Raw genomic sequence first — 14,224 nt, 5'->3', positions numbered from 1 at the left:
GTGAGCAACAGGAAGTTACAGTGACAGGCCTGGCTGAAGGGGAAACAGTCTGTGGGTTAATCAGCCGTCTCTCTGCTGTGGTTGTCGCGCCATCAGACCACCTCGTTTTGTAGCCACGGTGATGTCATGCGCCAACCGGACAGATAAAGTCTTGTGGTGGGAAATCAGTTCATTTTGGGTCAACAAACAGCGTGGAAGTTCCACAAATATGCCAGAGATTGGTTTCAGCTGAGCCACGCTTCAGGTCAGGGATTCTGCGTTTACCATTGTCTTATACGTGTTTGTTTTGGTTAAGATATCTGTGCAGTGGTCACATAGCAAGCGTTTTACACGCCATGTAGAGAACAATGATGTTGAGGGAGGCCGGTTCTAGCTCCAACAGGCAGATATCATGGTACACATGCCGATCCCATTCCACTGTCTTACTCTATTGTCTGGTATTTAAGTGTGACTATATTTTTCTTCTTATCAAATTTAAATAGATCAACACTCTATCAACAGAGCTGAGTGACAGTGTGTATGTGTGAGAATTGTTTTTGTAGCCCAGAAATTTCATCCCCCCCACCTTGCTAGCTCACAGTGTCAGTTCTCACTTGCGACAATAAAGTATAACATACTGAAGTTGCAGCCAAAGCAGATTGGTCTCTCTTTTATTTCATTTAAAAAAAAACAGAGCGAGAGAGAGATACACATTATTACCTAGGCTCAAGGGATGAGACGATTAGATTACGGACCATGATGAAATAGAGAAGGATTAAGAATTACAAAAGGTGTCCAAAATTTAGGCCAATTTGAACAAGGTCAGAAGACTGACTTGGGCTTCTTTGACAGAACTGGAGCCTGTGGGGAAAAATATAAAACCTCAAACAGTTTCTTTGAATATAATAGATAATAATGAAAAGACAAATGTAGAGACTTGCAGCCGTGTGTCACATGTGTTCAAAGTAGGCTGGAAATATTAAACAGCAGTCATGTTTTCACCACAGTCCCAAAGTTGGATTTTGTTAAGTAATTTTACATTAAAACTGTTACAGAAATTACACTAATGTTAATTTTTAATGTGCACTGTTATTGCAGCCCATCCCTGCCAGCGCTTGACTGGCAGCTTCCGTCCTGCTCCGGTCCATACAGTTTACAGATCGAGTTACAGCCAAAGTCCCACCACAGGGCTCACTATGAGACTGAAGGCAGCCGTGGGGCAGTCAAGGCTCTGTCTGGAGGCCACCCAGTTGTCCAGGTATGCTGACTACACTACATTTTAACAGGTTAACTGATTCTGCTCTGAAAGTAATGTAATAACTTGCCTGCATCAGCGGGGACAGACTGACCACTTTTATGTCTGTATCTAAGGATCATTGGATACTCTGTGACAGGTTTTTCCCAAATTCTTAGATACTGTCCATTTTTGTCATTCTGCTGAGAGAGCAGGAAGTAAATATTTGGCAAATTCAGTGGTGCCTAAAATTGCCAAACTAAGCCAGATAGTGACTGGTTCCTCCTACGTAAAGTTGCGTGATACCGTACTGCAAGAGACATGTAGTAGGAAACAATCAAGTGTGCAGACATTTTGTAAAATTGCTCTTCTGTTAATTAGATAAACCCCCCAAAAAAAGAGAAAACAATCCAGGCATGTTGGGAATTAGAGTAGGTTGCTGTTGATTATGTACCACCCAGTTCAGTATTTAGTGTTACATGGCCAGACCATTAAAATATACTGTATGCAATCATAGCAATATAAACTTCTAAAATTCATATCTTACAAAGTCAATATATTCATTATTACTGTAATAGTGTGTAGTTTTGTAGATCTTCACTGCATAATTCTCAGAAATGCTTATAATATGTTAGCCTTCTCTTGAAGCTTAAAACCAAAATATTAGAAACATCAGTCATTAAACTAAGGAGTTTCATTTGCCAACGTAAAATAACTCACTTGATGTATCTCATTTGATACCTAATGACCATCGAAGTGTCCAATGAGTGAAATAAATCTTTCCCTGACTAAAATATTGGCAGTTTCTATATAAAGGGAATCTGAAGTTTTGCCCTATAATCTATAGTGTTGCAATGTGTTTGAATTCAATTTCAATAACAGTCACTCTGCTGCTGAAAATGTTTGTCTTAGCGTCAATTAGACTCAATTAGTATAGATCAGGACCATCACCGTTGTGCTTGGCAAACACTTAAGGAGCACGTTAGTCTCGCCAACAGCATAGGACAGAGCTTCTTTCAGCCTCTTCACACTCTGTGGGCATCTTGGTTTACACAACCTGGTGATCTAGCAGAGCAACTATGTCATGAAGAAAGAAGAACACTTGACTTTGACTTCTGGAAACTAGAGTTAAAAAGGCTCAGTAGCCAAGGGTGGATTCAAATGTTTAAAATGGCTTTTTATCATTATTAGGTGGAGCAAACACAAAACACAAATTCCAAAGGTTACGTTTTTATAATTAACCAGCAAAGTTTGAGGTTGGTGGTCCATCCACTTCATCTATTTAGCCTAAAACTTTGCTGGCAACACAGCTGCTTTGTCAATGATGTAATGATGTCGATGACCTAATGATGCTGTCAGCACATCCTGGTGTGCTTGGTGTCAAAGGCACTTGACAGCTTCAGGCCTGTCAACCCTTGGGTTTTGTAAATACCAACAACTCCAACAACAACCAACAACTTTAAATACTCACGTTTTACACTGACCAGACACTTTTTTGGGTACACCTGCACAATTTAATAAAATACAAAGCTTGAGTGAAGTAAAACCAAATCTCATTTTACAAAGACAGAGTTATTACCGTGTTTGGAGTGGTGTAAATGGTAAATGGACTGCTCTTATATAGTGCTTTATCTACACAATCACAGTGCCCAAAGCGCTTTACAAAGCCTCACATTCACTCATTCACACACACATTCATAAACCAATGGGTGTATGAATATGAATACAACTCCTATGTATCATAACGAGTGGAGTTTCCACTATTTTTCACCTCTCATGGAGTTAAATAAGGCCTCTGAAATATTACAAATATTTCCTTTAAAAAAATGTAAAATTAGTATCCACAAAGACAGAAGTGACGGCACTTGGTACTTGCTACCCAAAAATGTTTCACATACATACTGCAGTTCATACTTTATTTCCACACTTGATTGAGAGTGGATGTATTCCTCGGATTATGTGTGCAGAGTCAATTTGGATGTAATATGGGACTCATGGAAACAACTCGAAGCATGTCAGTTAGCAGGAAGAGAAATTTGCAAGGATTAGTCAAGCATGTGTACATGCTAGAGCAGCCCTGGGTAAAGTACGGCCTACGGGCCACGTCCAGCCCGTCCACAGTTTTTGACCGGCCGTCACAGTGACCATGAAGTCAAATTAAAATGTCTATATGTGGCGCTTTTATTTTGATGTGCACACGTGTGGACTGGTCGACTTGTGGCCACAGTGTTGCCAACATACAGTGGGTACGGAAAGTATTCACACTCCGTTAAATTCTTCACTCTTTGTTATATTGCAGCCATTTTCTAAAATAATTTAAGTTCATTTTTCTGCTCATTAATGTACACACAACACCCCATATTGACAGAAAGAAATTGAATTGTTGAAATTTTTGCAGATTTATTAAAAACGAAAAACTGAAATATCACACAGTATTCAGACCCTTTGCTCAGTATTTAGTAGACGCACCCTTTTGAGCTATTACAGCCATGAGTCTTTTTGGGAATGATACAACAAGTTTTTCAACCCTGGATTAGGGGATCCTCTGCCATTCCTCCTTGCAGATCCTCTCCAGTTCTTTCAGGTTGTATGGTGAACGTTGGTGGACAGCCATCCAGAGATGCTCAATTGGGTTTAAGTCAGGGCTCTGGCTGGGCCATTAAGGAACAGTCACAAAGTTGTTCTGATTTGTTGTTTTAGCTGTGTGCTTAGTGTCACTGTCTTGTTGGAAGGTAAACCTTTCGCCCAGTCTGAGGTTATGAGCACTCTGGAGAAGGTATCCCTGTACTTGGCTGCATTCATCTTTCCTTCGATTGCAACCACTCGTCCTGTCCCTGCAGCTAAAAAACACCCCCACAGCATGATACTGCCACCACCATGTTTCACTGTACTGGACAGGTGATGAGCAGTGCCTGGTTTTCTCCATGCATATCCCTTAGAATGAAGGCCAAAAAGTTCTATCTTGGTCTCATCACACCAGAGAATCTTATTTCTCACTACCTTGGAGTCCTTCAGGTGTTTTTTAGCAAACTCCATGTGGGCTTTCATGTGTCTTGCACTGAGGAGAGGCTTCCGTCGGGGCACTCTGCTATAAAGCCCCGACTGGTGGAGGCTGCAGTGATGGTTGACTTTCTAGAACTTTCTCCCATCTCCCGACTGCATCTCTGGAGCTCAGCCAGAGTGATCTGTGGGTTCTTCTTTACCTCTCTCACCAAGGCTCTTCTCCCCCGATTGCTCAGTTTGTCCGGACGGCCAGCTCTAGGAAGGGTTCTGGTCGTCCCAAACGTCTTCCATTTAAGGATTATGGAGGCCACTGTGCTCTTAAGTACCTTAAGTGCAGCAGAATATTTTTTTTAACTTTGGCCAAATCTGTGCCTTGCCACAATTCTGTCTCTGAGCTCTTTAGGCATTTCCTTTGACCTCATGATTCTCATTTGCTTTGACATGCACTGTGAGCTGTAAGGTCTTATATAGACAGGGGTGTGGCTTTTCTAATCAAGTCCAATCAGTATAATCAAACACAGCTGGACTCCAATGAAGGTGTATAACCATCTCAAGGATGATCAGAAGAAATGGACAGCACCCGAGTTAAATATATGAGTGTCACAGCAAAGGGTCTGAATACTTATGGCTGTGTGATATTTCAGTTTTTCTTTTAATAAATCTGCAAAGACTTCAACAATTCCGTTTTTTTTTCTGTCAATATGGGGTGATGTGTGTACATTAATGAGGGAAAAAATGAAAGAAGTGAAAAACCTAAGGGGGTGTGAATACTTACCGTACCGACTGTATGTTTTAATAACTATTTAAAAATATCTAGTGACTTTCTGACCCGTCTAGCGACTACTTTTCAAAAAAGAAGACTATTAAAAAAGCCCACCTGTTGTCCTAATGTTAGTAACATTCTTATTTCCTGCACGGTGGTGGGAAGAGGGCCAGTTGGATTTGGCTTGATAATACGCATATCAACAGCTTCATAGACTGTATGAATTGGGAGTGTTATAATTCATCATTGTATCATTATAAATCACTGTGAATAATTTTATACTTCCCACTTATCTAGCTATCTATTTAGGAATCCTAACTAGGAGAGGCTAATATGAGTTGGCGGTTGGTGCACAAAATACCACTTTAAAATATCCATCGATCCATTCTCAACACCGCTTATCCAGTTGAGGGTCGCAGGGCGCTGGAGCCTATCACAGCTGACTTCGGGCGAAAGGCAGATTACACCCTGAACTGGTCGCCAGTCAGTCGCTGGGCACATATAGACACGGACAACCATTCGCACTCACATTCACACAGTCACTGAGTGGGAACTCAACCCACGCTGCCTTCACCAAAGTCAAGCTAGTGTACCACTACACCATCAGTGATTCACTTTAAAATATGTAGAATTATTTTTTTTATTATTATTAAAAACTTATGGAGTCCCTAAAGGGACATGGGAAAAAAACAACTTTATTTTTTAAATAAAAATTAAATAGTGATATGTTATAATTTTATTTGAATGGCTACTTATAATTTTGTTTCAAATGTGTATTTCTTAATTATAACAATATATACCATATCAACACAATTAGCATCTTATTAAAACAAGACAATCTATCGTGTTATATGAATACATGAGATTACTTGGAACATAGTTGAGGTTAGCATGTTGGCATGACCCTTGACAAGTGTTCCAGTTTCTCATGTGGCCCTTTTGGAAAATTAATTGCCCACCCTATGTGCTTGAGTGTCTGATATAGAGAGTGTATAATGTAAATGCAGTGAGTGTGAGATACGAAGTATTATTTTTCATCCTTCAAGTTTCATTTAATGTGTCTTCAGTTGTGTTGTTGTAATCATGAAGGATAGGACATGTCATATTCCCCAGTGCCCTGTGGTAATGAGTGGCAGGCGGTGGATGGGTGAGGTGCAGTGAAGGAGAATAAGTCAATAATGACACAGGGGCACGGGTGAAGGAAGCAGCCAAGGAAGTGTGTTTGCAAAAGACAGAGTAGAAAGAATGAGAAGGGGCAGAGGGAATCGGCGCAGCTGGGGCTTGCTTCGGCTGCCTCTGGAGATGCTCTGTATCCTGCTGATTAGGGCCTTGGAAGCCCTGAGGTTGGCTGAGCATGGTGGTAGTAGTAGAAGCAGGGGGGATGTTTGTGGTAAAGAGTCACAATCACAGCGCCCTCCGGACTGCACCTCCCCTCTCCATGCTTCAGTGCCCCCCTCTCAGGGGGAGTTGAGAATGTCACTCCTTTTGAAGTGCTCATCCTTTAACCATTTCCCAAACCTACACAAGCAGGACACCCTGCACTGAAGCTCAGTCATGCTCATGGGCAAACATATAGTGAATGGTGACGTGTTTTGGAAAGCAACTAGAGGTGAAAAAAAAAGCAAGATTGAAAACAATGAGGGATACAGTGGTTGTACAGTGCCCTGGAGAAAATGACAGACATTCAAGTGGAAATGCTGAACTGCTCATTTAGTATTGTTGTCATGTCCCAAAACAAGCAGTTATGTTTTGCTTTGCTCTCAAGTGCAGTGATAAGGTCTGACACTATAGTAGACACTATGACAACATTCAGCGCAGCATGTGCTTGCACCATTTTTTTACAGCAGATCGTTAGTTTTGCGTAGTCCACTTCATATACTGTAGTATTCAAAAACATTGGGTATAATTTCTTACATTTTTTGGGGTGAGAGCATGTTTAATACTTTCATCTATTGTGGCATGGTTGAGTGGGGCAATTGAATTGTTCCACAGAACTATGGTTGCTTAACTCACTGTCATTTCCAAATTGTGCTTTTTCTGAGTCTCAATGCAACTTAAATTTCATCCATCCATCCGCTTATCCTCACTAGGGTCGCGGGCGTGCTGGAGCCTATCCCAGCTATCTTTGGGCGAGAGGCGGGGTACACCCTGAACTGGTCGCCAGCCAATCCCAAGCCACATATAAACAAACAACCATTCGCACTCACATTAACACCTACGGGCAATTTAAAGTCTTCAATCAACCTAACACACATGTTTTTGGGATGTGGGAGGATACCAGAGTCCATCCATCCATCCATTGTCTTCCACTTATCCCAGACTTCCCTCTCCCAAGCCACTTCCTCCAGCTCTTCCGAGGAGATCCAGAGGCATTCCCAGGCAAGCCGAGAGACATAGTCTCTCTAGCGTGTCCTGGGGCGTCCCCGGGGTCTCCTCCCGGTGGGACATGCCCGGAACACCCCACCGGGGAGGCATCCTAAACAGATGCCCGAGCCACCTCATCTGGCTCCTCACACTGCGGAGGAGCAGCGGCTCTACTCTGAGCCCCTCCCGGATGACCGAGCTTCTCACCCTATCTCTAAGGGAGAGCCCGGACACCCTGTGGAGGAAACTCATTTCACTTGTATCCAGGATCTCGTTCTTTCGGTCACAACCCACAGCTTTTGACCATAGGTGAGGGTAGGAACATAGATTGACCGGTAAATAGAGAGCTTCGCCTTTCGGCTTAGCTCCTTGTTCATCGCAACGGACAAAGTCCGCATCACTCCAGACGCTGCACCGATCCGTCTGTCAATCTCGCGTTCCATTCTTCCCTCACTCGTGAACAAGATACCAGAGTAAGAAGAACCACGTTTTATTGTCATCAACATGCATGCATGTACATGAAATTTGTTCTCTGCATTTAACCCATCACAGTGAACACATACACATGTTAGTGGAACACACTAGAGCAGGGAGCAGCTGAAGCACCCTGGGGTACCCAGAGAAAACCCACGCAGGCACGGGGAGAACATGTAAAGTCCACAATGGCAGGGATTTGAACCCCAGTCCTCAGAACTGTGAGGCAGATCTGCTAACCAGTCGTCCACCGTGCCGTCTCAATTTTCTTTAGCATGTTGTAATTTATTCTGGACTTGCGGTCCATCCTTCTGACTCCCTTTGACAGTCATTGACTCATGATTGGGACTTTTTGCAACACCCACGGCTGCTTTTTCACTTTATTTACAAGCAGTCGACCATTCGGAATTGAGAGGGTCCACGGTAATCAATTGGCTCCTCTCATAGTTTTCCAAACAATCTGGTCTTTTACCACAAATATGCCAAAAGTCCACAAAATGATTTTCAAAGCTGTGCTTTGGAAAACCAACAACCTAGTGTACCTATATCTCTCTGACATTGAGTGATGTATTTTTGTCCAGAGGGAAACAATGGGGGGGGGGGGGGGGGGGGGGGGGGGGGGGGGGGGGGGGGGAGAGACCAAATGCAATATGAATTGTTTTCATTGTGATTATTGTGAACTGGCACTGATCTAAAATACGGGTTCTGATGAAGATGATGCAACAGCTTTCAGGCTCATATTCCGTCGGGAAACACACAGACATTCAACAGGCCCTTAGTAACAAAAGACAATAACACCTGTGGCGTATTAACCCTAACACACAGCACAATCCTGCATATGGCTAGTTCATATAGGATAATGACAGGCCTATAGGGCTTTCTGCCTTCCTCAGTCACACATACACACAACCTCACTCACTCTCTCATTAAGTCTAAAGCAGCAACAGACATAGTGTAATTTCAACAGGATGTGGCCATCATCCCTATTAACATGTGCGTGACTTAATACCCATCTCTCTTCCTCTGAACGTATATGTAATACACATCACATTTGTAGTATGTTTCCACCACTGCTACATGAAAGACCTCAGGGAAACATGTGTTCGGTCCTTTGCACGTGTAAGTCCACCTTGGATCCGGGGTTCGCTTTCTGTGCAATCTTGCCAAGAAATACCATAGACAGTATACAATGTCAATTCATTTCTTATTACATGTAATGCCACCACTTTTTTTTTATATAAACAAGGCTTTAGTGCTATACCATAGCGTCATTAGCGTGCTAAGCCATAGCTGTATTCAACATCCAAAGGGGTATTTATGCCACTCTTAAATGGGAGTTGCACTCAGAAAACTTACACTATAATACAGGTTGTTGATTTGTTGTCCCATAAAATATTAATTACCCATATAGGCTGGACGCTAGCGCCCAAAATACATATCCCCGGTATTTTTTGGGGGGGGACCTTGATCCTTGGTGGATCCAGCCGGTTCGAAGTCCACAGCTCTCCCTTTGACGGCTAGCTAGCAGGCTCAAGTAGAAAGCAAGCGTTGTTTATGTTTACCCTAGAAACCGGTAGCCCACAATGCAACGCACCTTTTCAGTAATGAAATAAAAGGTATTGGAACAGGTGACCGACCTGTATGGTCAGTTTGTTTTGCCGCCCGGGTATCCTATTTATTGTTTTTATTTGTATATTTTATTATACTGGTTTGAATGTCAGCTCCAGCCTTTCTGTGTGGAATCTGCATGTTCTCCCCGTGCTTTTGTGGGTTTTCTCCAGGGACTTCAGCCTCATCCCACATTCCAAAAACATGCATGCTAGACTCATCAAAGACAAAATTGTCTGAAAAAGTGTATGTGAATGGCTGTTTGTCGATATGTGCCCAGTGAATAGCTGACCAGTCCAGTGTGTACCCCATCATTCACTCAGAGACAGCTGGGTCAGGCTCTAGCTGATCCGTAACCCTGGAACATATCCCCAGCAAAACAAAAACAAACAAAAAAAAGGTTCACGCTACCTGGAAAAACAAAAAAGCTGAACTTTTGATCTCTTGATATAAAATTTGATTTACCGCGCAGCCCTATTGCCCGAATCATCCTACAGGTTAGGATGAAAAATTAGTTACCATAAACTCGAGGGCACTGTCTACTGGTAGTGTAGTAGTTCACATCTTCATGGTACTGCCGTGGGCTCAATTCTTTGCAAATTTATAATGGTAATGTAGTCTTCCTTTTGCCCTAAGGCAGCTGTGACAGGCTCAAGCTGCTGTACAGCCCTTAACAGGAAAAGCAGTTTAGAAAATGAATAGATGAGGGTTGCCTGATTGCAAATAAGTATTTTTATTATATCACAAGCAATTTTCAGCAAGACTACCTAGTTAACGAATGCACTTAATGCCAAATCAAGTTGTTAATCAGTAAAACATTGTGATCATAAAGTCATTTCAGAAAGAAGGGATAGCTGTGATGAGCGTAGTTTAAATTGGATACAGCAAACACTTGTTACATGACTGTCAGCATGTGTCAAAGGCAGATGTGATATTGTCAAAAAGTCTGACTCCACTCTTCTGTTTATCCTCCCCTTCCCCTGCCTAAGGAGGGGTATTTTGCTGCTGCTGCTGCTACTGATCTTCTTTTCTTTTCCCCAAATCTCTGCGCCACGTGTACTTCTACAAGTCATGACATTTCTCCAGGCAGTGATGAAATCAGGGAAAAAAGTCCGCCTCTGCAGGCCTGCACAGTGTAGTCTCACTCAATCGGACTGGAAATGTCTTATTCTCTAGCAAGTCATTTTAAGAGTACACAAATACTGAACAATTGAAGCAGACAATTCTGTGTCTTTTCTGTGGAATTATCAAAAGGTATAATGGCTCTGCGGTGGCTCACAAGGAGATGAATGATGGGAAGTCGCGAGGGGTGCACCTTCCTCCCTCTTTTGCAGCTTGACACCTCTCCACATCATCACAACTGACCCAGACAATACAGCTGCATCCAATTACACAATTAATGCATCACCTGCCATATCCACAATGTTTCTAGCTGACAAATTGCTCAGCCACACTTGCTTGCAGTGGGGGTTGTACGAGCTGGCACAGTGGCAGAAGTTGGCAATCTGCAAATCAAGCCTCGGTTCAGAATTCGAAAATAAATATGCAGTATAAACGACAAGAAAAAAATTAACTTGGAAGGCTCATTTGGTCAACCTCTGCTTCATATCTGAGGGAGGCCTCTGTGACAGGCCACACTCAAAGTTTAGAGCACCACCTTAGAGTCCCCCCTTTGGGAAGGACATGAAAAAGAAAGTTGTGCATTCTACTCAAGCATTTGAATGAGAATCATTGAAGTGCATCTAGAAGGGGTAGCTTGGTGGCATCGGGAGAGGGTCAGAGGAGCACATATGGTACATGGTCCAAATAGTTGGAAGTCAGCTTGAAGAGGCTGCTGAGAAGTCAGCATGAAGAACTACCTGACCTCATGAACCATTTCCTCCATGAGCTCACGAGGATTGAAATGGGGACGCCACCATCATTGTGCACTACCACAAGATGAGTGAGGGGATAAAGAACCTCCCTCCAAGCTAATACCCAGTCCCCGCAACTGCCTTTCTCCATGTAGCCACATGACAACTTGAGGGACTGGTTGGAGGTCACCAAAACATTTGAAAAACAGCTTCGTGCCATGATTTTCTGGGTTATATTAAATCATAAATTCAATGCTTGTCATCTGTCAGATTTATACCACACAATAATCCATATTACTCTCAAGAGTCAATACACAAGTAACTAGTAGCATGTGTAGCTATGGATAATTACTCCTGGTGACACCGTAAGTAAAGTATAACAAGCAAAAAAAAAAAAAAAAAAAAAACGGCTCTGGTGGTGAGATCACCACATAAATGAAGTGGTCCCTTGGGATGGCAAGACTTCAAGAAGCTCCTGACCTCGGCCTAACTCACTGATGACTTTCATGTGTAGCTTGCTCACAGGTTGAGGCAGCTGCTGGAGACCCTCAGTGCAGGGAGGAGAGAAAAATACAATAGAAATTGGAATCTTTATTTCACCAGTCCCTTTACACCCTTTCATATCTGCAACAAACAATCTTCAATCTGGTCTATAATTCATGAACCACACTTTTTCAACATACAAATTATAATTGTGCACTGTAAGAAAAGCAGAGATCACAGTGCTAGACCCATTAAGTCTATTAATCTAAATTACAGAACAAATCCAGTCAACCTTTAATTGACTAAAGTTGATCATTATTTTATGTAGGAATAATTAGTTTCATTTTAAGCAAGCCAGCATCTTTTCAGGCATATACATTAAATATGTGAATTGAATTTTGAAAGTGTGTCATTGCTACCAAAATGAAAATCCCTATAGCATGATCTCAAATGTCTTCCCGTGCAAAGAAATACAGTAGGTTGCCAATGAAGCACTAATTTCAACAAATGTCAAGTGACATACTGTACCTTTCTGGTCCTCTGCCTGCTTTCCTTATCCTCAGATGTTATCCATGCCCTTTCAAAACTAATTATAAACCCATTAATCTGATCATGTCATAGGTTACATGTGGTATTTATTTTGTTAGGTGACTCAGGCTATTAGACAAACAGCCGGGGTCTTTTATTCCTTTCGACAGTACTTCTGTTTTCACTCGGACTGAGCTCAAAGAAAATTGGTCTGAGGTGATGTGCTGGTGTTTGCTGGGGTAATTGACCAATTAGTGTGATTTTGTCACATGGCCATGGCTTGCTGAGCCTTGGTTTTGAGTATGTGATCATTCACAGTAGAAGCCATACAGTCAAGTAGCCAACTGAATGGATCCAACACCTCTTTGATGTAACAAATGGACCTTTCTGAAATCTTAAGTCAACATATATTGTTTATCTTCCCCCCAACCCCCCAACATCTGCTCATAACACTGCATAAACACTGAACTGTAACGAGTGAGCATATCTTGGGAGGTCTGCAGAAGACAGCTGGATTCCAGCACAAACCAAGATTTTGGTCAGGTCAGAAATCCCTCATAAAGTATCAGTTGTCTTCTAGAATTTATAGCCAAGCATATCTGTTCACATTTCTGTGCCATTATACAGTACACTTGGCTGAATTATATAATTGTGTTACCTTAGACAGTCAGAAAGTAATCCTCGGTGCTGAAATTAAATTGGCGATTCGAGTTTGTAATTGTCCAAAAATTCAAGTCCTTTTCAAAACTGTTTGATAAGTTACACACACACACACATATATATATATATATATATATATATATATATATATATATATATACATATATATATATATATATATATATATATATATATATATATATATATATATATATATATATAGTTTTGAGTTTGCGTGTTCTCCCCGTGCCTGCGTGGGTTTTCTCCAGGTACTCTGGTTTCCTCCCACATCCCAAAAACATGCACGGTAGGTTGATTGAAGACTGTAAATTGCCCGTAGGTGTGAATGTGAGTGTGAATGGTTGTTTGTTTGTATGTGCCCTGCGATTGGCTGGCGACCGGTTCAGGGTGTACCCCGCCTCATGCCCGCAGTTAGCTGGAATAGGCTCCAGCTTACCTGCGACCCTAGTGAGGATAAGCAGTGTAGAAAATGGATGGTTTTATGGTTTTTAATATATCTATATAAAATAGACACACAGTATATATAAATGAGGAATTGTGTTAGTTAAAACCTGGTTTTGGCTCTTACCTGGCTCCTTTGTTGTCCCGCCAGCTTTATGGCTACATGGAAAGTGAGCCCCTCACCCTACAGCTGTTCATAGGGACTGCGGACGACCGCCTCCTGCGCCCCCATGCCTTTTACCAGGTTCACCGCATCACTGGCAAAACCGTCTCTACTGCCAGTCATGAAGTCCTGCAATCCAACACCAAAATTCTGGAGATCCCACTGCTTCCTGAAAACAACATGAGGGCTATGTGAGTCATCTTAGAGCTTCAAATGTCCAGTATTATTATTATTATTATATAGTATGTTTCACTTTACACATTTTGACTAGTAGCCGCTACCTTTAGATAAACAAACAAATCACAGTTTTCTTTCTTTACACCATCTTTTGTTAGCGCCAAAAGCAGAATATCTGATGAGAGACACTGTACATCCCATATGCCTAAGTAACCCATGAAAGTTCATATACCTGGACATATTCTTTCTTAGGTGAAAAAGATACACAGTGTTGACTTCATGAGAAAAACAGCTGCCAAATATTGCTGCACAGAGGGACATATTTGAGCCATCCAGAATTTATTAGTATGATGAAGGCCTGGGATATGTTAACAAGAATGTGTTGTATTTTTACTAAGATGACATAAGTAGACATCTTAGCTAAGAGCAAAAAGCTGGCACCATATGTGGAACAATCACACATACATATTGCA

The 14,224-nt window shown here is 41.9% G+C and overlaps 1 protein-coding gene across 2 annotated transcripts in view; it reads left to right on the top strand.

The window, feature by feature from the left end:
• LOC133480004 (nuclear factor of activated T-cells, cytoplasmic 1-like) overlaps nucleotides 1-14,224 on the top strand; it is a 69,526-nt gene that overhangs the window by 4,752 nt on the left and 50,550 nt on the right. For both annotated transcript variants that reach the window (XM_061777621.1, XM_061777620.1), the window contains exons 3-4: nucleotides 1,078-1,237; nucleotides 13,563-13,765. In XM_061777621.1, coding sequence (XP_061633605.1) covers nucleotides 1,078-1,237; nucleotides 13,563-13,765 — 363 coding nt within the window. The remainder of the gene's footprint in view (nucleotides 1-1,077; nucleotides 1,238-13,562; nucleotides 13,766-14,224) is intronic.

This window comes from Phyllopteryx taeniolatus, chromosome 6 (assembly GCF_024500385.1).
Source record: "Phyllopteryx taeniolatus isolate TA_2022b chromosome 6, UOR_Ptae_1.2, whole genome shotgun sequence".
Taxonomy (NCBI): Eukaryota; Metazoa; Chordata; class Actinopteri; order Syngnathiformes; family Syngnathidae; genus Phyllopteryx; species Phyllopteryx taeniolatus.
The sequence above is the reverse complement of the archived record's forward strand: the minus strand, read 5'-3'. Positions and strand labels throughout refer to the sequence as shown.